This window comes from Anarhichas minor, unplaced genomic scaffold (assembly GCF_050575085.1).
Source record: "Anarhichas minor isolate MPS153535 unplaced genomic scaffold, ASM5057508v1 ptg000028l, whole genome shotgun sequence".
NCBI lineage: Eukaryota > Metazoa > Chordata > Actinopteri > Perciformes > Anarhichadidae > Anarhichas > Anarhichas minor.
Window position 1 is genome coordinate 6,694,999 of NW_027466474.1, and position 24,906 is coordinate 6,719,904.

The window sequence follows — 24,906 nt, forward strand, 5'->3', positions numbered from 1 at the left end:
GTGTGATATTAGGCTGTACAAATAGAGTTAATTCAATAGTCAAACTTTTTTTAAAAGATTTGGTCCAAACTGTGACAATGAATTAATGAATATGACAGAGCTTTTAGCTGATGGTGTAATACAAAATAACCCACATTGAACAAATAACAGAATGTAGTCCCATTTATTTCATTTAGGATCCAACTAACTGACGGCAATACTTGCAAGAGAAAAAGTTAGTCTCAAAACAAAAAACAATTGTCAAATTAAATGATGATTTCTGAGATTTTCATATCCTTAACACTCCAAGAATATGGATTTAAGAGCCACATTTTCATAAATAGGCTTCACTGCCACCTTGTGGAAAATAAGAGGTACTGCAGAACTTCTGCATTTTAAGCAAGAGCACACTTTTAATTAACCTTGAAAATAAAGAGGCAGTGTACAATAAGTGGTTTCAGTATTTTAATGCAAACGTAAAAAGTCTCATTTACGGATGTGTGAACAAATCTAGAAACAAGCATGAATCCATGTTGATCACATGCGTATAAAACTAATTTAAATAGAAGCAAAACAAAAAACAGCATCACACTTTTTAGAAACAGTACATTTAAAATGTTATATGTTCGTCAATGGGACAGAAATGTTCACAACAATGCTTCTTGAAATAAACGAGCGCACGAAAGGGATGCAAAGTGAACTGGCAATATGTGTGGAGGCAAAGAAAGCTTAATAGACCGTTTGTCTTACGACTCTGAAAACAAAGACTACAAATGTCAATCCAAACTTTGCATATAAAAAACATCTTGGTTTATAACAGTACTGATCATAGCTTCAGTGAGTTGACCTCTATGATCTGCTGCAGGATGTTGTCCACGTCGGTGGTCTCCATGCTGATGCCAGCCAGGTCCAGTTGAGGCAAGAGGGCCGTGAGAAGCACCACCACGTTGTTACGGATGCTGCGCAGATCTTCCTGTGAAGGTCTGATTGGAGAACAGCTTAATCATTTAAAGCTATTAAAATATTTCAGTAGCTCAGGTGATTAAACTCTGTCAAGGGGAATTCACATTTTATTTACGAATCAGCAAAAATGGAGAACAAGAATGTGTAAACAACTGCGAAAGAGGACATGACTTAACCGTTTTTGGAGAAGTGCGAGTAGAAGAAACAGCAAAGAGTGTTGGTAAAGATGGAAGCAGATATTTGTACTGTGATCGCTTGGATTGCTTTATCTTTTAGAAACATTTACGCCCCTGCACACAAATGTGGTCCTGCCAGCTACAGGAAATGACTCTTTAAACTGGAAGTATATAGAGACAGATCTTTATATCTGAAAGTCAGCAGTTTGCCATGCTTGGAAAGTACAGACAAACCACAGTCAAAGATAGTAAATAAAGTTAGAGGTTGAAGTTGGATTTATTTTTTACTGCCATCCACGACCGGAATCTTCAAAGAAAAGCTATGATTGAGTAACAAATTTCTGGCCTGTAAACAAACTGATTCTGAACATTTAGGGGTGCCGGCGCACGTCTGTCGAGAATACACACCCGTTGCTTTCACAGGCCTCGCTGTCGCCGACTATCATCCTGCTATGAGTTTCCGTCTTCTCCTTCTTAGACACGTTCTGCTCAGGCTGCACTATTGACCCGCACACAGCTCTCTGACTCAGGACCACCATCTCCAGACGTCCTGGAGCCAGCACCGAGCTGCTGGATGAACTAGAGCTCTGAAGCAGAGGAAAGAGAATCCAGGATTACACAGAGTTTGCCGTTAGATCTTCATTTAAGATTAGTCTGAGTAGATGGCCTTAAAAAAAGACATTTATCTTTATCAAGCACTCTGCTCATATGCGATTTTTTTTGTCATGTATCATCAAAATGAACCTAAAATATTGGGTATAAACTCTGCTGACCTCAGCCACGTCGGTCTGGCAGCCGACCTCTCTGTTTGCTCGGGATGCTGGCGGAGTCTCCGGCCCTCCGGTGGGCTTTTCAGCGCTGCTATCAGCAGTCGTCATCGTGCCTCGAGTCGTCTTTGTGACCTCCAGAGCTAGAAGCCGCCGTAGCCTCTGGGCCTCTTTCTCCAAGCCCGCCAGCTTCTGCACGTTAGCTTCCCGCCCACTCCCCTCTGGAGGCAGTGGTCTGCTCCAAGGCCCTTCTGTTCGACTCAGAGGAGATACCATCACAGTCTGGGTGGAGGGGAGCGAGTGGGTCCAGGTGAGACTGCTGGGGGTTCGCTGTGCTGCATCACCTGGTTTCTCCACTCGGCTGCTACCGTCAGGATTGGGCTTCTCCAAGGACACCGTCTCGGGTATATTTATTTGTTTCTCAGGATTCATCTCTTGGGCCATCTTTTCTGAGTCACGCTGCTCCTCCTGAGGACATCGCTTCTTTCTCACACCGTGAATTAAAGATCCTGATTTCCTCTTGTGGCTACAGAGGACAAAAGCTAATCAGTGAAATTAACTGACAGACACTCCAAACATTCTTGAGACAGGAAATCCATAACAGAGTATTTCATGAGCTCTATCTTGTTGTCAAAGTCATGTTATTATTGTGAGATAATGCAGCTGAAAACATACACGGCTCTGACAATACTCACTGCACTACATGTTAGCGTCAGGGTTAGCACTATTAACTAGTCTTTTTTCACTCAATGCTCGTTATATAAGGGTTGGCAGGGTCAGGTTTAGATTGTCTGTGGAAGCAGAACTCCGGTTGTGTAAGAGGACACTTCAACATCAGAGATGTGAGAGTCAGTGATTCCCATAAAACACACCCAGAAGACTACTAATAACTAAACATTGACATAGTTGAACGGAAATGTCTAAAATACGCGTCAGCAAACAGACAGCAGCAACCTCTTGAATCTCAAAAGGTTGGAGTTTCCTCTATCTACTGCACGTCCAGCTCCCAACTGCATTACCATTCATTAACAACACAACTTTGTAATTGAGTTTTCATCGAAAACTAAAGTGAATGAACAAATAATAGTTAAGGGGGGTTAAAAAAACATTGTAAAATTTAAAACATGCCTTTAAAATGACGACACTGGAGTATTATTCACGATTCTGAACTGGCACACAATACACATGCAACATAGCGAACCTTAATGCGTATCTGTTCTCCTCTTCTCTTTCAACCGGCTCCATGTTTTTGTCTCCCTCTTTATCTTCACCCCTGTTATCAATGGTCTCATTTTCCACATGCGTGACTTCAATGGCCGTGCCTCTTCCAGCGCGATTCTGTTGCGTGCGTGCGACTTCAGCTGCGACTGTACTTTGCGTCTGTGCATCATCGTGAACGCGTGCGTCTGTCAGGTGATCTGTGCTGGTCCGATCTGGCTCTAGCGCGTCTCCCTCTGTGTGGCATTGACCTGTCCGCAAGGTGGGCCAACTTGGCTCTGATGAACTGCGTGAGACGATGTTGTGTTTAGCCGTTTGGGCCTGGGACTCGCACACCTGCGGCACAAACAAACAAGCACACTTATAGGCAATGTATCCAGACGTTGTACAGCTAAACAGCACACTGGCGTCTTTATCAATAGCAAAGTTGCCTAAAGTTTCCAACTTTTCACAAACCTCCAAGGATTTTTCTCGTTTTCTGCTTTTGGGATGCTCTCTGCAGGAAAAACAAACGGAGATTAATGACTTGAGAGGGGAAAATGATCTAAATTTGGCAATGTCTAACTGTACTGTATATATTGTTTATAACTCCAATAACTGAATAGGTTCTCACTCAGTTTTACTCATTGGTCTTCTCTCTAATTCCTTTGTGGTCCCAAATCCTTAAGATCTGAGAGTATTAAAGATTGTTTTTGTGTGCCAGTTATAGAAAAATGATCAGTTAGTAAGTTAAATTAGAATAAGTAATAATTTCTGATTGGCTGTTTTGTCTCCAATCCAACTGCTAGCAGGATTATCTGTTACTAGGGAAGAATGGAAGCACTGGGAAAATAGTAAGAAGGCCCATTGCAGCCATGCATATAGTTTTTACAGTTCCGGTTACATAAACCTTTTTATTATATTTTATGAACCTGAAATTCCATTTCTAAGTTCGTCTATAATGTATCACCTTGCAACAAAGGTTTGTAGCTAACTCCTGCAAGTTAAACAGTAGTTATCTCAGCTAGTAAACTAATTTGATGATCCTGGATCCTAATAAGCCCAAAATTTCCAATGATGCACAAACAAATTTTCATATTAGAGGTTAAACAATTTTTGGTTTCAATCAATATTTGAATCACTTTGCATTTATGAGTAACAAGTCACCACGTTTTGAAGAACTGACTGATTTCTCATTTCAGTCCTTCTACGTTGATCACGGTTGGGCAGAGTATCGCAAAACCAGACAGACGCAGTCACATGAACAGGAAATAAGAGCGTGAAACTGACAGATGAAAACCACAACATGGTACATGAACCCACATGACGTTAGAGTAGCAGTGTGAAACGTCTCTCCGTGTCTAAATTCTCACACAGACCAAGTTTGAGAGGTCTAGAGAAATTAAATGAGAGCTTACTGTTTCTTGTGGTTTTTCTGGTAGCTGGGTGTTAACAGCTCGCAGTCTTCTGCTTCCTCTGGTGAAGAGCAGCTTCTGAAAGACAAAGAGACCTGGCAGCTCAATAACTGCTAAACTTCAGCTCAGGGCCTTCCTGGTTTAGCCAAAACAGACACACACTGACCTCCGTGCATTTGATCTTAATTATCTTATTTATTTTGCAGCATTTTAAGCCTTTATTATAGACCATAGAGAGATGACAATAAACGAGGGTGAGAGAGATACCTATCTAACATCTTTCTGGTACACAGACCAAGGTACTATGGGGAAACTGAAATGTGACTCGTCTGTGGACGAATGACGAGTTGCTGCTTTGCTTCACCATACAATACCGGTAGTCCGTTCAACAACATTGTTGTCGCCGTTTCTGGCGCATGCTCATTACATAAAACAATGGGCACGAGCGAATTGAGATGACGTCATTTGTTTCCCAAAGACTCCGGTTTACGTCCACACAGTTACACAGAGTGTTTTCAAAAATGCAAAAATTGTTTTAGTGACGAGAGGACAAAACGTAGAAGAAAATATCGGTTTTCAAAAATATCTGAATACGTAAGTAGACGGAGCATGAAAGGGTCACTTCAGTAATTCAGTACTGCACTTTCATAAAGCTGGGAGACTTATACGATACAAATAAAAATAAGTAATTGTCTAAAATGGAGGCCGGGGTATCCCGACGTTAAATCAGTGGTATAGGTGAAAATCCCCCAAAATGCTCGATCCTGCATTAATACATTAATACAACTGAACAGTGGCCTTCATTAGACCATTCTTGCCTGGTAAATGTCTCCACTCCACGCCTTCAGTTCAAAACACAAGCTCTCCAGCATTTAATGTCTTAAGTCGGATCCAAGGAAATCAATAATAAGAAATACACACCTGTAACTTGGATTGGGGTTCTGGCTGCAGTTCCAGCTTTCAGGAACCACATTGTAATGACTTGCCGGGACGCATCGCCACTTCAGGCAGTCTTCACACTGTAACCACATGGGACCCCTGTACATACAGACATACATGTATGAGAAGTGTCAGTACACAGAAGCTGGCACTAGAGGGGGAAGTTCTTTCACCAAAAATAATAATTATTAGAACAAACATCACAGTGAGTCTATCCGTTTGTGTACATGAACGTGTCTTTTCAAAAGCCATATACGACATAAAAATATTTTCTGTTGGAGCCGTTTATTTTATGGTTCTGCATGCCAAATAACTATTGCTCAATGGGTATAAAGGCTGTTGAAGATCCTTGCCTCAGCAGGTTTACTGTTCTTTGCTACTGTCGAGACAGCAGCTCAAGCGTCGCAAGTCTCTAATTTCAAGCTTTGGGAGAAAAATGACCTATTTTACACTTTCAGTTAATTTGACAAGTTCCTACATGAGTGGGTTATTAACTGACCTGCATCCTCCTGTATTGTTACCGTCTTTATCCATAAAAGGCTTCTTGAACGTGGACCAGTTATTTCACTCTTCCAGTGGATTTAACAATTTTGTGTACAGATTTAGAGGCAGATGGACCAGACGAACCAAATCCTCTTTCAGTAGTGAAAGACACAAATCAAACACGTTTTTCTCAATTAAATTAACAAATTCAATTTCATATTTTGGACCAAAGTTATGAAAACGCTTGAAGGCGAGGAGAAGAATTTTCTTTTCACTCCTTGCACTGCAACTGCCAAGATAAAAAAAACAACTAAGTCAACACTTACTCGTCAGCATCCGGCTGGTCCTCATTTTCATCTCTTTCCACGGCGTGAAACTCACGCTCTCTGGCCTTCTTCTCGATCACCTCTTTCCAGTAGTCGTTCAGCTTTTGGCCCAAAGCACCAAGTGTGAGTCTTGGGAGAAGAAAAAGTAGAAGACAGTGCATTTCTTTAACTGTTTTACCTTATATCATAAACACAACAGTGTTATCAGGCCAATACTGCTCAACTGGTCTGTTTCTCTAGAAGAAAATAAAGTCTTTAATCAAAATTATTTTAAGGATTCTCTGATCATCATCAGCTTCCTGGCTGTAAAACACTCACATTTGGTGTGAAGTTTGCAGAAATAAAAGCCCTTCCGGGAAGAGCTGCATGAGTCACTAGTGCTATGTTTCCTAATAACTTTGTAAACACTGTATTGTAGCAGTTATTTTCTGCCATTCTCTGCTTTATGGCAAGAACCAATCCAAGCAGATAGCTAATTGGCGCATATTAGCACAAAACTTCTACCTCTTGGTTTTGTCTGTGTGTGTGTGTTGTACCTGTATTCTTTGGTGTATTCAAAGTCTTGCTTGTTGTGGGCAGGTTTGAGAAAGTTACACTCGATGATACCGATGACTCCGACACCTGCCCTTTGACCTGAAGCCTGCAGGGAATTGGGAAGTGTGATTAAGATCACCGCGTCTGCAATGAATGAAGACATACAGTCGCATGCTTTTCCCTTACCTTCAGCTGGCAGCCCACTTTCTCGAAGGCTTTAATGAGTCGGTTCCTGTGGTACATCATGATGCCATAGTGGTCTTTGTTTTTCGGGTTCAGCCCAAAGGTCACCTTCACCTTCTCTTTCTGACAGACACCAGTCAAGGTTAACACCACTGGGCATTAGCAGGTTGAAAAAGCAAATGTTTACATTTTTTTGGTTGATACAAATATAATATACTAATATTAACGCAAATATGAAATAAATGTATTTTTGCAATGATTTAAATTACAACTAAACATGAAAGGAGCCTGTTTTTTTCAACAGCAAATTAAGGATAACTCTATGAAATTACCGATACGATACCCGAGTTTCAGTACGAGTGTCACCAGTGTGGATATAAAAAATCAACATAGTTCTGCATTTGCCATTATTTTGCCTCGGGTATATTTCGGTGGACGTAGTCCATATTAAAAGTTTTGATGGATACTGTTAAACAAATTTGAGAGAAAAGATTTTCAGAGACAATGCGTTTTTTCCATTTTAAAAAATTGATAAGAAAAATCCCAGACAGCCAAGAGAGTGGCGCATTTCAATTGTGTAGAAAAAAAGCTACTGTCTTCCCACTTCCTGTTCGCATCTGATACGGATAATGACCATCCACACTGATATTTTAGGGATACACTGAAGTGGGGTTTGTACACATCATGCTCAATGTGTTTCAGCCTCCTAGACACCAGCTTAACCAGAATCTTCTTCCCCCTCAGTATAATCCGTGTCCTCGGCTTCAGATACAAGATACCGAGGTAGGCCTGAGTCCAACACAGAAACAGAAAGAGAAAGAGAAAGCATAAAAGTAAAAACAATTAAATTTAAAACACCTACTCATAATATATTTAGTCTGATGCCATCTGTTGACACTCTTTAACATGTTGATGTATAGCCTGAGAGTAAGTTATTCAAACTTTCTCTTGAAAAACTACATCTACAGTAATTATGAATCTTATGACTCATGGGTTCAAAAGGAAACTGGGGCAGTGTTACTACAAAACCAAAGGCACGTCTCTGCATGAACAGGCACCTTCACCCAGCCACACACACGAGCACAAGTTTGCATAGGACTTATATTTTCAATGTACTCTAGGGGATTACCCGCACTTTAACCACTCAAACCCTGATCTTCACCACTTGACCTAAAATCATCCAGAAGAGCTTCAAGTGTCCTAACGAGCTTGAATATTGACGCTATCCAATTAAAATGATCTTTTTCAAATTTGGTAAATATGACTTTTTCAGATAAATTTAACGATAAATCAGTAAATCAGTACCACTTTTGTACTGAAATGGCAGTATTATCATTTACCAAAATGATATACTATATGTAATTGCTAGTACTGCTATACTATACTATAATTACCACAAACACACAAGACCACCACCATAAACGTCATCCTTTACATTGGATAGATATGATCCACCGGACTGAAGGGACATAACTGTATCAAACAGGAAGAGGGTGCTGTTTTGGTACAACCATGTTTCCCGTCTAGCAGGTGTAACATCAAACGTTCTCATATCCTCCTCTGTGTTTGTAATGATCACACAGGTGATCCACTCACGCCGAGACTGTAGTGTATGTCGGGGATGTCATGTTGGGCTGTCAGGGATCCACCGTTCCTCAGACATGTCTTCAGCTCCTCGTTATGAATCTCGGGCAAACGGAAGTCACTCACATCGGTCTCAAAGTCCATCTCTGGCTTGCCATCTTTTGCCCTTCAGGATAACGTCAAAATACATGATACTTTCCTTTAGGAGCAGCAAAAATAAGATCTCGTAGATTTTCCAGTTGTAATGCTACGCAAAACAGGGATTTTAAGTGCGTCGCCTTACACATGCATACAGATACATTAGCACAATTTCACTCACCCTGGACAATCTTCATAAGTGCGGTACTTAGTATTGGATGACAATGATAATAGTCTAGACATTTTTGAACCAACGTAAAGAAGAAGAGAAACAGAAGAACTCCTTAACATGAACTGTTGTATTTGAGAGAACTTTGCTTCAGAAAGCAACTAGGAAAAGGGACTTCAAATCGTTAAATTCAAATTTCATCTGCTCTTCATATGATGAGGATATGAGGCTTTGTTTCCGAATGTGTTGTTTTGCATGGCTTTGAATAAAAGGAATCCTAAACAAATGTCTTATGCGTGTGCTCATGCTTATTTGCCTGTTTCAGTTTGAGTCAGTTTTTTGCATACTCATCAATCTCGTCATATTAGAGCAGGGGTCACCAACCTTTTTTAAACTGAGAGCTACTTCAAAGGTACCGAGTAGTACGAAGGGCTACTTATTTGATACAAACTTCCTGAATAACAAAATTGCACAGATCACCTTAATAATAATAATATATGTGAAGAGACTGATCACATGTCAGTTAATTATTCCTCACAATAATTATTAATAATGATTTCCACAACAATGATGGTATAGCTACACATACATGTTTAAACATGCAACTTTTATTTCTGTTAATCTGTTTCAACATTTGAAAGTCAGAGGTATCACATCTCTGATATTTTTGTATCATCACATGATCAAAGCCGGTTACTTTTGCACATAGCGCCTGCTGGTGAATGATCCAGTGGTAGCCTAATGTAGAAATTTTGCGAAGTCTGGGTCACCTTTGCATTGTGCAATGAAGCCTGCATGCCGGCCCGTCATCGCGGGAGCCCGGTCTGTTATCACCGACACTAGCTTTTCCAACGGTACCTTTTTCTCAACGAAGAAACTAGTAAAAAGTCTCGTCTATAGCCGAGCGGGGGATCCAACCCTCCGAGGCGTTCAAACCTCTAGTCTGGGCCTTTTCGGTCTGATTGCGTTGCCTCGCCTCTACCCCCGCCACCCCTGAGTTGTTCCCCGCGGCCTGTTCCGAGGATTTACGGACCTGACGACGGGGTGCGCTCGCGGCTCGCGTCTGGCACCAATGGGATGCGCCCGCCATTCAGAACCTGAAAACCTAGTGCGGTGCGGCAGCCTCGTCCTGGCTGTCCGCCGTGCGCCTCCGGGTACCCAACTCTCTTAACTCTGTGCAAGCGTTTTTGATTAAAAAAAGAACAGCAACTACAATTTTAGACGGAGCTCCAATGGTGACTAGTGCTATTTTTAGAACATGTCTTGCGGGCGACTCACGTGGTCCCTGCGGGCGACAGGGTGCCCGCGGGCACCGTGTTGGCTACCTCTGTATTAGAGCATACCCCCAACACATCTAGCTACTAACTCAAACCAAGGTTTAAGGCACAGTTTCAACATTTTGTGAAATATGTTCATTGGCATAAACGTAAATTATTAATTGCCAACATGCAGGTGAAAAGACAACAACTCATATCGCTTACTTTGGAGCAAATGTATGATTCTGACCTGCGGATGTTCCAGATTAATATCTTGGTGCCTTTCTTGGAGAGAATGGAGTCAAAGTGTGCATGTATCTGCTCCTGGGAGGTGATGATGGAGTGTTTGAGGATGGCTGCCAGGCTGGCCTCCGAGTCCTCAGTCACCACCAGAGACTGTTACACTGAGTTAAGGTCAGAACATAGAGGAGGTATGTTTGTGCAAGGTGACAAACATATTCTCTACCAATCAGTGTGGAGAAACCATATTTTTTCATGAAGGATATTGGTTTGTTGGTTGAAGGGGACAATGGGGACAATGACGGCCTGGGCCTTGATGTTTTCCAGGTAGGTCTGAGACAGCATCCCCATAGTCTGGCAGCCGCCATTCTTGGTGAAGATGAGCGCGTCGCGGCCCAGACGCATTGAGCCAGACTTGAAACCGTTCCCGTACACGCCGATGGCCTGCTGACTGGCCTTACCTGAACCCTTTTCTGTAAAACCAAAGCTGGACATATGGAGAATTAAGGATGTAGGTTTGATCATTTTTATTGTCGACAAAACCGTCATCATTAATAAATAGAAGTCAATAGATGTGATTCATTTTTACATAGAGTAAATGTGCCTTCAAATTAATTGTTCGAACTCACACAGGCTCCGCTCTCTACTGGACTCTATGGGTAATACTGTCACATGCGTGCATTCGCCCACTGAAAACCCGCATATGTGTAGCCAGCCATTCAGTGTGTGCCTGCCCGAATACGTGCGGACCCCACAGTATATTATAAGGCAGCACTTTTTCTCTTCACTGCTTATCTTCAAGACCTCCCTGGGTTAACAGTGGGATGTGGCATTACCTCTCTGTAAGGAGGTAATACACCTCATTCCAGCTTCACCCAGGGGAGGGGTAGTACACATGTGTCTGTTCAATCCTCATCGATCTCCAAATGGGAGACAAGACGGATTAAACACAGTGACACGATGTCTGCTGCTGCATTTACAGGTGAGCCGGCAGCGATGCGTTCACGGACCTCATCACCGGCTCTGCCCTTTCCATGTTGTTCATGAAGGGTGTGGCGGCGGACAGGACCGAGACAGAATGTCGCAGCTTTTTTTGCTGCTGCTCCACAGCTGGTCGCTCATCCTCTAACACAGTCTTAACAGAATGGATGGACAGGACACAGAGTGGGTTATTGTCTCCAGTTCTGCAGAGTCCCTACTCCATTCATGGAGATCAAGGGGGCAAATCTAGCCTGTGTGAGTAAGACGGAAGGTTACAATAATGTAACCCAAGTGCTATGAGTACAAGCTCAGCCCTCCACCAAAGGGGTCCTGTGGCTCCTACGCTGCACGCTGAAGAGGGTGTAGGAGGTCAGACAGCGGTGTGTACTGTGGGGTCTGGACGTATTCGACTAGGCACGTTATGATAGGCCGGCTATGCTTATTCTAATTTTCAGTGGCCAGTAGAGGGCTCCCCCTGTGCTTATAGAACTAGTGTTACACTATTGTAACATCATTTTGTCCAACCAGGAGCCAAAAACCTAAAGACATTAACTTTATAATGCTAGAAAAAAGCAGCAAACCCTCAACATTCGTAAATTGAAATAATGTTTAGTATTTAATTTATTTATACACTTAAAGGATTAATGGATTATCAAACCTCTGACAATTAAATGTATTCATACTCTAGTAATTAATCAACTCATCTCTTCAGCTCTATGTATGCGTGTGTAGTTACATTCTTATTTGTGTGAATTTGATGGACACTCTTTGGTAAGAGTCTTTGCCAGAGAATGTGTTTGTGTATCAATTTGCGGTCTGAAATGCTGGTGAGTCACACTGTGGTTTAAAGGAGGGAGGAACCTATCAGTGTTTGACAACATGCCATTAAATGTTTCTGATGCAACGTTGACATTTTTGACGTGTTTTTCATTAACACGTCAACTTGATGTGGATTTGCATGTGTGCGTCTTACCTGAGCATCTTGTGCAATTTGTTGGGAGTCATGCCGCTGCCATTATCAGTGAAGGTTAGACACAGTTGACCAGCTTCATCAACTACATCTATCCAGATCTGTTTAGCGGATACACCAGGATCTGAAGCATTGTCTAGAACACAAGATGAAATAAATGAATTAAAAACAGAGAAGAAGAGATCTCTGTGATCTTTTGAACCATTATTATAAGGCCTACTAGTTAGATGATTACTTTAAAATATTTTAATAATTATATTTGTTCACAAATAGTAAGCAGTTCACTAATTATTTTAGTAACAGGTTGTGAACATAGCATTGATAATTCACAGCACCTGGCATTATGTATCGCCCAGAGGACCTAATATGGAGAGGGCAGAAAAGAGTACCAGCAGCATGTGAGAAGTGCCACTGTACAGGAAAAAGCCTTGGTACGCCAGGAGTAAAATGAAGCAGTGCTAGTACGGTGTACCGGTGAGTACCAACCTACTTAGAGCGCGGTTTAAAAATGTACAGGTTGTAGCTCCGCCCACCTTAGTTACCTTTGCTACCTCTGACAAGCGTTAGATTGACCAAGGAGGTTCAACGTTTTTGCGCCCTGAGCAACTTTCAAAGGAATTAAGGGAACACCGTTTCCGACGCTGTATCTAGTTCTCTTTATACATCTGTGGTTTCCAAAAGTATACCTCATATCACATAGGGAATAACGAAACAAAAAAGCCATGACAATACACACACTTATATACTTTACACTTATTAGTTATGAACCCCACTGTGTATTGCGGTCATTAAGCTTACATGCACTTTGCAATGGTAACAGCTGCAGATTTAATAAATTTATTTGATTTCGCCGGCCGAAATAACACCGTAAATGTCTGATCAATTGGATCAGTTGCAGCTAGCTAGCTAATTAAGCTAATTTTAGCTCCTTATGTTGCTTAAAAACGCCGTCTCTAACTACCTTAGTGTTTAAAAATGGACTCGTAAAATTGGAACAAAGGAAATTACCAGATAGATCATTAGACAACACAGGGCGTGTTCCTATTATTCTGCCCCAAGCTGCATGTACAGAGTTTAAATATTAGAAACATCTGTTTTCCACACACCACAGCTACAGCACGAAAAACTAGTGTCGAAGTGTGAATACATCAAGTCTTTTGCTATTTTCATGCTTCATATTGTATACACTGTATGCCAATACATATTCTCATCCAGTTTTAGTTTACTTCTCTAATCTCTACCATGCAGCTGTTTTTACTTTGTTGCATATGACCTTTTGCTTTTCTTCTCGACATGTTTATCTTATCGCGGATCTCAACACCTCTCTGACACTCAACTAACATTGAATATAATATTCTCAGAGCTAGAATTAGCTGCAGATCGTCCAGCTTTTCATGAGCTATTGAGTCACTATTGTGAGAACGTACGGCATTCCCTTTACAAACATGAGCTTTTTAATGCAAACATAAACTCAAGGTGCAATGCCCCTGTGAGCAGAGATCACAGACGATCATCATGTACGATCATCATGTCCAAACAGTGCACTTACTGCATTATACAGCACACTCCCACTGCTCCTCCTGTCAAAACCTAGCAGCCAACAGACTGTCAGCACGTCTGAACTAGTAGGAGAGCACAGAGTGGAGGATTGGCAATGTTGACAGCCCAGAAACAGACTCTTTGTATCAAGTGGAAGGACAAATCATATGGTGAATAAATGCTGAGTTGTAAAAAGTTCAGGCTTTTTGTCTTTTTCAACCCAGAGATCTTAAAGCCATACGGTGAATTTATGTACAATTACTGTACTGTGAAACCTGACCACAGTTTACAAGTTAGTAGCATTTTAGGAATATTATGAGCATTGCATGATGATAACTAACGCATTATAATAAGCCCACTTGTTGTTATTGTTATAATTATCTCCGTAACACTCCGCTGTACTTTCAACAGACACAGAGAGGCGTGTAACAGTCACACAGTCGCTAAAGGGTGAGAAAGAGGAAGTCCACTCGGTCCATTATAGCACCAACACAAATATCTGTTAAACACACGGTTCAGGATGCGCGTTACAGCGGAAGAGTGCGCGACATGAAGTCATGGAAAGTTGCAGCAGCAACAACGGGCACCAGAGCTGCAGGTGCACGAGTCTCAGCGTAGTCCTTCATAATAGCACCCACCTATTAACTCCGCCACTGCGCTGAAGGGCCAGGTGTGACTTGTGGAGTTGCTATTCAGGAAGGAGGGACTCATCTTGAAAACAAAAACGATCAGTTTCAATTATTCTGCCCCCTTCAAGTTATTTTGCAAGTAAATACACATTCTGCCATGATGTGAAAAAATGTGAAATACGTACGGAACTCAGGCGAATCCCATGCTCGCTTAACCTCGCCATGACTGCGACTGAGTATTTGGCCTCTCGCGGTCTGTTTTCTGCGCGCAGACACGTGACCAGTCACAGGCTGTGGGCGTAGCGCATCTCCGAGCTGCGCTGTCAAAGGAAGTCACTGAGAAAGATTAAAGAGGCGAGCGAGCAACACCTCACTCACTCTGAACACCAACAGTCTGAAGGATTTTTATTTTTATTTTTTTATTTGAGGATATAAATCCGTATCTAGCAGTTCTCTGTGACATTGCCTGTGATTGATAACGTTCTCAAAACACCTTTTAATTGTCCTCGTCCTATCAATACTTTTAGAAAGCCACGTGCCATAGTTGTGTTGTCAGCGTGTCTGTTCGGCATTGCATTGATGTTTTACAGAGCAATGTCACGCGTTAGTGTGTCGGCCAAAAAGATACATGAGGTAGTATTTAGTTAGGTGTTTAGGATGCTTCAACGAAGGTGGGAGCTGCTGTAGTTCCTGACCGTCGCATGAATACATTACGTCACAACAATACTTGACAATCCAGCTGCCTGACGTGAATGCAGACAGCATGCAATAATTGAAACAAGAAAAGCTTGTTTAACTGCCGGTTTAGTTTACTTTCAACATCTGTCTATTTTAGTAACCTGTGTAACATTTGCTGCACAGCAGCCGCTGTGGCCACGAGTGGCCATCACAAGATAATTAAATGCTAAAACAAAGTGTAGAAGCAACACAAGGAGGGTCATTATGGAGCCAAATCCAGGTCAATAGTTTTGATCATTTGAAAAAAAAAAAAAAAAAAACGTGAACCTGAAAGTTCAAGTTGTGGTCTTGAACATTGAAAAATACAGCAATGTATTCAAAATTAAAATAAGTGAATGAAAAGTTTTTTTGGGTTGAATATAATTTTGATTCAGTTCTGGAAGTTTTTTTGAATACATTTTTTTTTTCATTTTTCACTTTCATATATATTTTGGTATTTGAAGTCTTATATACTTCAGATTTTATATTTTCGGTTTCAAATCTTTTTGCACAGCCAAGGGAGCAATTTTGGGGTTAAGTGTCTTGCTCAAGGACACGCAACTAGCAGAACCGCCGACCCTCTGATTGAAAGACGGCCCTGCTATCCACTTAGCCACAGTCGCCCCCCACTAAACTAACTGAAAATATACACAGTTGTTTTTTTTACAACAAGCAAGACAAATACATAGACAAGGAAATCAGAAAAGAAACATTTCCTTTTTTTCTTTTATTATCTTCTCAAATCTTGGTGCAATCACTCAATCCCTCGTTGCATAAAAGAGTCCCCATCGTTGGTCTCCACTGCTGGAACGTTTCAGTTTTTCCCCCCATCCGTTTACTATTGCAAAATAGTCTTCTTCAGAGAATTCCTGCGGGGAACAAGAACAGGTATGATGAGCAGGTATTTAAAGAATTTAGAGACAAATTAAGGTTCAGTTGGTTTCTGTTTATGTAAGCCAACCTGAATGAATTCTTCCTTGATGAGCTCTGCTCTCTGCAGCTCTGTCTTTATCACCTGGATGAACTGGGTTGTCCGGTCTTCTGACTGAACGTTGCAGAAACCGGCTTCCTGAAGGAACTACAGCAGAACAGACAGAAAGGGTGACGTAGTAGGGAATCAGCACTACCAGCTGGTGGACGGTAGTAATACAATAGAAACACATCTACAGAGCAGACTTTTTATAAGTTACCCAATTTGTCTGGGGACTTGGTAAAACAGACATAGCATTCATTAAAAAAAGTATACAGTCTTTAATAGCATAAGATCTTAACTTGAGCTCTTAGCTTAACTAACAGTTAAAGGATCATAGTTATGTTGTGTTTTATGGCTCATTTGATACGTCTTGGTTTTCTTTGTCTTTTAGGGAATTCTATGCATTTATTAGATAGCCAACAGTGCACACACAGGAAACCATGAAAAAATATATGAATATTCTATACATATGTTGATCTTTGCACCGCACAGTGACGGCAGAGGAGCACGACATTGCACAGTTTCAAAACGTAATTGTCAGTGCTATCTGGTGGACAAAATATGTAATGCTGCTACGGTTTCTTTATTCTATATTGGATGGTAAAGTGTCATATCATAGTAAAGAGGACCAAAGGGTTGAAATCCCCATAGGGCAGTGTGGTCCTCTCACAAACCGTTACATAATCAGGCTCTACTGTATATTTACCTTGCCATACTGTGAGGGTGTATAGAGGACGTAGCCTCTTTGTTTCACGTAGGCCTCGAACACCGGGGTCCAGGGCTTCTCCCCGCCGCAGTAATCACTGATAAGCAACTTGCCACCTGGCTTTAACCAAGACTGGACACAAAGAACAAGGTGAACGAAAAAAACAAGGCAGTTAGACCAGATCAAATCACATAAAAGGCACTAGTTTCCTAAGGACATTAAAGAGGTTTGGAAGTCAATGAAAGGACTTTCTGCTACTGTTTAAAGTACGAGAGTAAATGCTCACATGGAAGCGTTTGAAGAGGGCGAGTTTGTCGTCTATGTGCAGGATTGTGTCTCTGCTGTAGATCACATCAAAGGATCCTTCAGGGAACGACCTCCTAGTGGCATCAGCCACCTCAAACTGGACCTGAAGTGGAGTGCATGCCATTACTGAATAAAAACAATATTTTTTATATATATATATATATAAATAAATCAAACCATTATCTGAGGTATTTAAACCAGTAGGATATGGGAACATTTGGACGTACTGATGGCAACTTCTCAGTGATCGCCCTCTCCATGGCGATTTCCACCATATTGTCCGACAGGTCCAGCCCAAGCACCGCTACTCCAAATGTCTGAAAAGTAATATAATCGTTGCCACCACTGTAGTCCCTTTAAATCATTATAAAAAACCCCTATCATCACAAGTGTCACCCTAACTATGCCAGATGCCGTAGGCTCTCACCTTTGCCATGTAGAAATCTCCTCCACCGATGCCACAGCCAACATCTAGAACCTTCTGTCCGGGCTTCAGGTTCAGCCGGTCCACAAACTCCTGTCGGCACAAAAACAAGGGTTCATTTTTTAGTTTATCCAAAGTCCCAGGAGATAAAGCCACGTACTTGTCTTGTGTGTTCAGTGTCAAATATAGATGACTAGGGCGATGATAGCGAGCGAAGGTTTTATGTTACATTTTCAATATTTCTATTATTTCATTCATGAGTCATGACACACATGAGTCATATCTCACCAACATGTTAGTGCTGTTGAATGATGCATAAATGCCGATAATAAGCGGCTATAATGTCATAATGGTATGCTATACCGTGTTCACCATTTTAGTTTAGCATGTTAGCATGCAAACATTTGAATTAAATAAAAAATGAAAGCACTAAACACAAAGTACAGCTGAGGCTGATGGGCGTGTCATTAGTTTAGCTGGTAATTGGTCATAAACCGAAGTATTGGACAAATTGGCCGCTAGAAGAAAGGTTGGCGGTTATTAAAATTCAGCAAAAATGATCAACAATCCAAAAGCAGCTATTGATTGCTTCCAGCCAAAGTCTTTGGTGTTTTCCAGACTTTATTCCTACCTTGGTGGTGCTGGGCCCGCCTGTGCTGACGTAACCAGCCCCGAACATCTTCTCGTAGCGCAGGATGCCGCGGCTAGTGTACTGCTGGTTGTCCAGGAACTGCTGGAAGGTGCTGAATCCGTTCTGGGTGCTCGAGGAGCGGGGGACCTTCTCCAGAAGCCAACAGATCTGATTCGGATTGTTTTTCATCTGGAAAAGGAGAAGGACGAGGACAGAAAGGACAGACGGGGAGGGAGAGGGTCAACTACACATCCTCACACCTACAGCACACGCAGCTTTGTCCTTCTTTTTCATACTCAGTTTCACTAGAAGACTGAAATGCCTACCTCAACATAGGCCTGAACTTTCTTTTTCAACACAATGTCGAAACCAAACATTTGGCCCCCCTCTGGCTCCTCCACTTGTAGCGATGAGACAATGTGGCTGTATTGTGCCTCGGTGCGGTAGCAGGTGGGGTTGAAGTCCCTCTTGGAATCACCTTGGTTCAAATATACAAGTTAAAACAAATCCTTCTTATGTTGCTGCACATTCATAGTCAACTGAGAACATCTTAAGTCAGTTTGAGTTAGTTTGCATCAATGTTTAAATCATTATTACAGATGAAAGAAAGATGTGGATGTTTTATTGTCAGCTCAGTACCTGACCGGTGGTTGCAGGACTCTCTGAAGAAAAGAAAGCCACCGGGACGCAGCCAGCCCATCATCTTCTCTATGAAGGACTTTAGCTCCTTGTCGCTCAGGTACATCAGCAGCCAGTTGGAGAAGATGATGTCAATGCTGAGGGGAGCAATGAATGGATGCATTCAAACAAAACAAAAGAGCTAAAATTGCTTTTTGTCTAAACAAAGCCAGTATTCTGGGTTCAGTCGAAAGCTTGGGATTGTCCAATGTATGATCTAATGGCCAGTGGATTCAATTGCTGCCAGCGAGCACTAGTTCATTACTGTCCGTCATTAATCATCCTGCAGAATGCATGACTTGCAACCTGCTTACAGTCTACGACCATACAGATAGCACTGTGAGGCTGTACTTTGCTAAATGCTAACATCAGCAGACAAAATGAAGGTTTTGAACCGGATGATGGTGCTAAATGAAAACGTAAGGGATCACCATAATGATTACAATTCCTCCTGACGGTGGGGGCATGAATGTCTCATTGATCCAACATATGTTGAGGCACTTCAATAAAAATCACAAATGTCAACCTCATGATGGCGCTACAGGAAAAGCCAGGGGACCATCAAAGTGAGTAGGCTTCATCATCTGCCGACTATGAATGTCTGAACCACTTTGCGATCCATCGAAGAGTTGTTGAAGTTGACAGTCTGGACCAATGTGACGGACTGACCGTCATACCTGTACTGCCATCCCTAGAGCGCTGCACGGCTAAAAATTGAAGGTATAAAATGTTTCCAAACAACAGATTTCTTAACACACACCTGTTTTGGGGAATATCCAGCTTTGTGACGTCAGCTTGGATGAAGGTAGCGTTGCTGTGGTGACCATTGTTCTGCCTGTTCCTCTCCACAAAGCTCTCCATGAAGTCCACAGCCGTCACATGGGAGGCCTTGGTCAGCAGGTGGCTGGTGTAACGGCTGTAGAGACACGCCAGTATAAATCCATCTCACGATCTCCATTAAGTGCAGAACCAAAATTTTAAGTATTTCTTTTAACATCACAATATTAAAAAGACATAATGGGATTACCTAAACTTGAAAATGGCCTTCTGCTACATGCCCTTAAATTAAAAAGAGACCCTGAAAACCCTGCTCACACGCATCCCCTACTACAGACTAGCCCGATGCAGCGGGGCGCTCACCCGATGCCAGCTCCCAGCTCCAGCACTCTGAATCCAGCCAGGCAGGGCAGCATGGACAGGATCTCGGGCAGCTCCTGCTGGGTGAGCTCCTTGGCACGAGTGTCCAGCATCATCTCCTCCACTGTGGCAGCCTGGGAGTGCTCCTTCCAAAACTCGGTCATGTTGTTTCGAGCTGTGAAGCAAAAAAAGTGTCCAGATTAGAGAAACAAAAGTGAGATTTGAAGAGGATGGCGATGACCTAAAAGAGGAATTGTATATAACTTTGTTACTGCTTGGTCAAACAAAAACGTAACTAGACATGTACTACTACCTCTGGAATATGTGGCAAAGTTCAAGTACTCCTGCCTGTGAATCATCTATCACAGGGGTGGGCAAACTTTTTGGCTCGGGGGCCACATTGAGTTTTAAAATTTGACAGACGGGCCGGGCCAGTAGCAGATGAATGGAGTGTTTGTGTGAACTAATATAAATTACAAGCACAATTTAATTTCAGTGGGAACAGTGTTGTTGGTCACCCTTTTTAACCAGTGCGTCAACGTTTGGTGTCAGTTTGGTTGTGGCAATTCTCAGAACAGATCTGAGGTGTTCATCAGTTAGCTGGGATCTTACATGGTATTTTTTTATCGCATTAATGCATATTTTATTGTGCACTTAATTATTAAGCAGTCATTTTCAACACAGTGTTTTCAGTGTAAAGGTTAATAACTGTGGTCTTTTTATCAGTTAGATTCTTTGACCGGATCATACAAATGGTTGACTGTCACATCTAACGTCTTTCCTTGTCTCTCCCCCCTGTATCACGGTGTGGGTGCATCTCACTGGAGTCAGGAAACGTATCAGAATACCCTTATTTTATTGGCTAAACTGCATCACGTGACATGATTTGCAACGCATTGGTCGGTGTTTTTTCTGCACCGCTTAACAAGTGCCGTAAATGCTGGAAAGGAGCGTGAATAACTCCGCTGCATAAAGCAAAGTCCCGCGACCCACTGAAAACGGGTCCGCGACGAACCACCAGTTGAGAATCACTGGTCTACAGGATCGTGACGAGCGGTGAACAGCTGTTTGTGTGGCGTGTCTTCCGTTTCTTCCTGTTTCCTTCACCTACATTCCCCTGGGCCCTAAGCCCCTCCACGTACAGCTTATCACCTCTTTGCATCAATGTACATTTATAACAAATACCACGCATATTACACGGTAATCAGCGTTATTATGTGTCAAACTCTATCGGTGCATCTCCGGTTCTTTAATGTAACGTAAGTGGAGCGACGAGCCTCTCCCAGCAGACTGTTGTGCTAGCAAGCAGGCTCGCGAGCGAGCTGTACCCAGCATGCAGTTCGGCTGTGAAATTTTATAAATGTACAATTATTAGTGTTACAAATTGTTTATGTGTCACAGACTGTTATGTGCTGTTGTGTTTTTCTCTGTTAAAGAGCGTTAGTTGTGGGTTGTTAATTGTTGTGTTATAAAGTTATGACCATGACTAGGGTTCCCTCTCAATACATATAAGACAACTAGCGCTGACCACTGCGTAATAGCGGCACAGAATACATTTAGCTGCCTGTTGAAAGCAGACAGCAGTTGTTTCGGATATGCACCGTTATAATGGTGTGTGAAGAATTCATATCATACGGGAAATTAAAACCGGTATACTTCCCAGCCATAGTCTTTATTATAGTATGGGCAATTTTGTACCAATATTTGACGGGCCGGATTAAAACGCCCAACGGGCCGTAGTTTGCCCATGCCTGATCTATCAGGTAGTTCAGAAAACAAAGTATTCATTATTTCTATTTTACCGATTATATCCCCGACATAAAATGTGCAACCACACACGTTTTTAAGAAGAAACTACTATGCCATTCATTCGATTTAAAAGTGACATTTTACAGAGATGCGTTTTAATACATAATGTTTTTGATGAAGTTCTTCAAAACACAGATTAACCATTAGTCTGGTAACAGCAAGCGATCTTAAAACAATACATTGGTGTGGCACACACACACAGCTACTGTGTTGGGTAGACGGTAAATGTAGCAAATAAAAGAAGAAATGCCAAAAAAAGGCTACAAATATTTGAATAAAAGTAATTTATCAAAAGCAGAGAAAGCCACAGTAGATAATGCAATGCTTCAGGACATGTTGCAATAATGTAGATAATAAAAAAAGTATTGTTTACTATGGCCTTCATGTTTAAAAAGCAGCCACAACAAATAATACATTAACATTTTAAAAAGGACAAACTTAAAAACTTTTTTCTACTCTTCTGTTGCTTTTCATCCACCGACACCCCATGCTATCCTGCTTTGCTACGCTGCCAGCAGCACAGCGTTGTGGACACTAACCTCCCATCTTCCAGTGCAAAGATGACAACGAAGTTAAGGTAAATGTCTTCACAGTCCACTACCTGGTTACACACCAAGCACTAGGATCACCGCAGGGTAACGTTCAAGCAGACAAACTCTACATGGAGGGATCATTTGACACTAAAAATCAGTCAAACCACTGACACATTCCAGCAGGATTACTTCCACCAGCTGAGTGAACACATTAGCACAGAACAACGTGTGGCAGCTCCAACACAGTCAGGTTGCATCACATTTAAAAGACACGTTTCAATCAGGCCGTCACATCACCAAAATAATCCACATTTACTCTGCTCATACTGTACCTTTTTCCATGGTGGTCGTAAATGTATTTTAACTTATTGTAAATGTATTCTACACTTCCAATGTAGTCTGGCAATTAACTGTTATTTATACGATGGTTACTGTTAGTAACCCCTCTGTGACAGAGTGCAGGTTTCTGAGAGTGTGGTGCTCTTTAAATAACACGACGCGTGGAGGAGATGGTCCGCCAGGTGGCAAACTGGCCATTAGGATGCGCCCAACATGAGGACAGGGGAGGGGAGGGGGGGTGTGTGAACATGAATAATCATATGGGGACAAGGGTCCATGCACCATCACAGGCATGTTCATGGACGTGCACGCATCTGTTTACAATCCCCATAAAAAGACCCGCGTGTTGTCCTGCCCCGGATAAATTTGTGTCAGTGATGCAAACTCACGATGGTTGGTTAATGGAGTGGTGTGTGTGTGCGAGAGTCCCAGCGGCAGTCTCCTCTCACCGGCTCCCGATTCACCGCGCCTCAGTTGTGCTGACACAAGCCAGAAATGTCCCGTGGCATTCGGCGCCGATTGCGCAACATTGCGTCATAGTGCCACTGAAAACATCAAGGTGGAAAGCGATGCGTGCGGAGCCGCCGCCCCCCTGGACCTAACAATGCATGTTAAATTATGTCTTTTTTACATTTTATTTTAAAATATTGTTACGTAGTGACATGTTATGTTGTGAGTGTTATTGTGTTTACAGGAAGAAGGCGATCAAGACAAGAGTAATTACTGCATTTCCTGAGTTCAGTGAAGGTGTCATGACCTGTGAAGCAGTTAGCGGCTGGGATTGGCACAGACAGACAGACAGACGTTTTTGTCCCATACTAGACTGTTGGGAGTCAGTGACCAACCGACTGCGGTCAAGTGAGTCATCTGCGAAACTTCGGCCGTCACTTGAAATGTAATGCTCGTCTATTCGTGGTGTTACGGTATGGGTGCTTGGAAAGCTCAAAAAGCACGAATATTGACAACAGACTCCCTAAACTCCCTGGATAAAGATATTGTAATCCATTGGTTGATGGATTATAAAAATTGTTTCACTCTACCATCAATGTAATTTAGTCCAAATAGGAAACAACACGTTGGTCAAACTTTACAAACAAATACGACTACAAAGAGAGAACCAACTGTTGTATTTACAAAATGAATGAAAAACAGAAATTTTCTTTTTTCAAAATAAAAAAAAATTGACTTCTGGTACTAACGCAGTACAAAACCTGGGTGTGTCATTTTCTGCTTAAGTGCAAATGTGTGTTTATTAGTGCGTTTGACCATCTGCACAGTTCCAACGTAACCATCCAAAGTTCACAATAACCAGACCGCACTGGATGAGGTCAGCAGCTGGAAGAGGGTTAGAAAAAGAGGCTTTTAGGTGCAGATAGTGGCTCAGAAAGTCCCTCTACACTCGGATAATGACATAACATCAATCAATAGTATGTGTTCAATGTGAACACAGATACACATACAGTCAAAGCCATAAGTATTTGGACTGTGACAGAATTTTTCTAATTTTGCCTCTTTATAAGATTCCAATGGATTTAAAATAAAGCAGTCAGTATGTCGTTGAAGTGTAGACTTTCAGCTTTAATTCCATAGATAAAACAAAACTATCACATTAACTGTTTAGGAATTACATTTTTGCACAGTTCCACACATTTTCAGAGTCTAAAAAGAAATATATATATCATAATATAATATATATTATTACTCAAATAAGAAGACAACATGAAATGGAACTTGACATTTCAGCAGATGGCACCGTTATACCACAATTGCTTTACATTAGAAACTAAGGTAGCATAAAGATTAAACATTGTCATTTCTACAGTTCTCCAACCATGCATTTTGTATGTACATATAGCAATAAAGCTAAACCTTTCTGAAAAACTGAAACAAAACTAAAACTAGCAAACACTCTATAAACTAACTTAAAAGTAAAATGAATTTGAAAAGTAAAAACTTTAATAAGCTTGGCCTGAGGGCCATTTGAGAAGGATGATGCAACTTCAGAAGCTATCAAAGATGTTTTGTTGGAGGAGGAAACACTTTGGAAGTGTATTTTCAAGAGTCAGAATCTCCCACCGCAGTGAAGAGCCTGTAAATGATTATTCACAGTGATAATATTGACACAGTTGTTGTGAAAGGCTTTCTAAAAACGGTGTCTAAATCACATCTGTTACATTCAGAGCGT

At 41.7% G+C, this 24,906-nt stretch overlaps 2 protein-coding genes across 3 annotated transcripts; both read right to left on the reverse strand.

The window, feature by feature from the left end:
- Positions 1 to 431: 431 nt before the first annotated feature.
- Positions 432 to 14,788, reverse strand: LOC142962478 (MORC family CW-type zinc finger protein 3). 2 transcript variants are annotated; one of them, XM_076102991.1, is made up of 17 exons: positions 14,654 to 14,788; positions 14,478 to 14,550; positions 12,304 to 12,436; positions 10,615 to 10,836; positions 10,360 to 10,506; positions 8,559 to 8,712; positions 7,623 to 7,751; positions 6,966 to 7,085; positions 6,782 to 6,885; positions 6,246 to 6,374; positions 5,419 to 5,535; positions 4,501 to 4,572; positions 3,560 to 3,599; positions 3,087 to 3,439; positions 1,892 to 2,411; positions 1,527 to 1,705; positions 432 to 962 (listed from the first exon to the last, which is right to left on the reverse strand). In XM_076102991.1, exons 1-17 carry the CDS (start codon positions 14,690 to 14,692, stop codon positions 806 to 808), a joined length of 2,688 nt encoding a protein of 895 aa, XP_075959106.1. In that variant the 5' UTR covers positions 14,693 to 14,788; the 3' UTR covers positions 432 to 805. The 2 variants fall into 2 exon arrangements, with proteins under 2 accessions (XP_075959106.1, XP_075959105.1); XM_076102990.1 differs by having other exon boundaries at positions 4,501 to 4,575; positions 14,654 to 14,781.
- Positions 14,789 to 15,905: 1,117 nt separating this feature from the next.
- Positions 15,906 to 23,270, reverse strand: pmt (phosphoethanolamine methyltransferase). The gene is made up of 12 exons (XM_076102992.1): positions 23,111 to 23,270; positions 20,044 to 20,215; positions 19,664 to 19,819; positions 18,865 to 19,001; positions 18,552 to 18,703; positions 18,226 to 18,414; positions 17,598 to 17,687; positions 17,398 to 17,487; positions 17,151 to 17,273; positions 16,865 to 16,996; positions 16,147 to 16,263; positions 15,906 to 16,054 (listed from the first exon to the last, which is right to left on the reverse strand). Exons 2-12 carry the CDS (start codon positions 20,202 to 20,204, stop codon positions 15,944 to 15,946), a joined length of 1,458 nt encoding a protein of 485 aa, XP_075959107.1. The 5' UTR covers positions 20,205 to 20,215; positions 23,111 to 23,270; the 3' UTR covers positions 15,906 to 15,943.
- Positions 23,271 to 24,906: the final 1,636 nt, after the last annotated feature.

Excerpts from the sequence above, each read along its gene's own strand:
- LOC142962478 (XM_076102990.1), bottom strand. The coding sequence starts at position 14,692 with ATGGCGAGGTTAAGCGAGCATGGGATTCGCCTGAGTTCC. Across the intron at positions 8,713-10,359 it reads TTAATCTGGAACATCCGCAG|GGCAAAAGATGGCAAGCCAG; the intron begins GTCAGAATCATA and ends GTTATCCTGAAG. Across the intron at positions 2,412-3,086 it reads GAGAACAGATACGCATTAAG|CCACAAGAGGAAATCAGGAT; the intron begins GTTCGCTATGTT and ends TGTCCTCTGTAG.
- pmt (XM_076102992.1), bottom strand. The coding sequence starts at position 20,204 with ATGACCGAGTTTTGGAAGGAGCACTCCCAGGCTGCCACAGTGGAGGAG. Across the intron at positions 17,488-17,597 it reads GAGATTTCTACATGGCAAAG|ACATTTGGAGTAGCGGTGCT; the intron begins GTGAGAGCCTAC and ends ATTACTTTTCAG. Across the intron at positions 16,055-16,146 it reads TCAAGGAAGAATTCATTCAG|GAATTCTCTGAAGAAGACTA; the intron begins GTTGGCTTACAT and ends TGTTCCCCGCAG.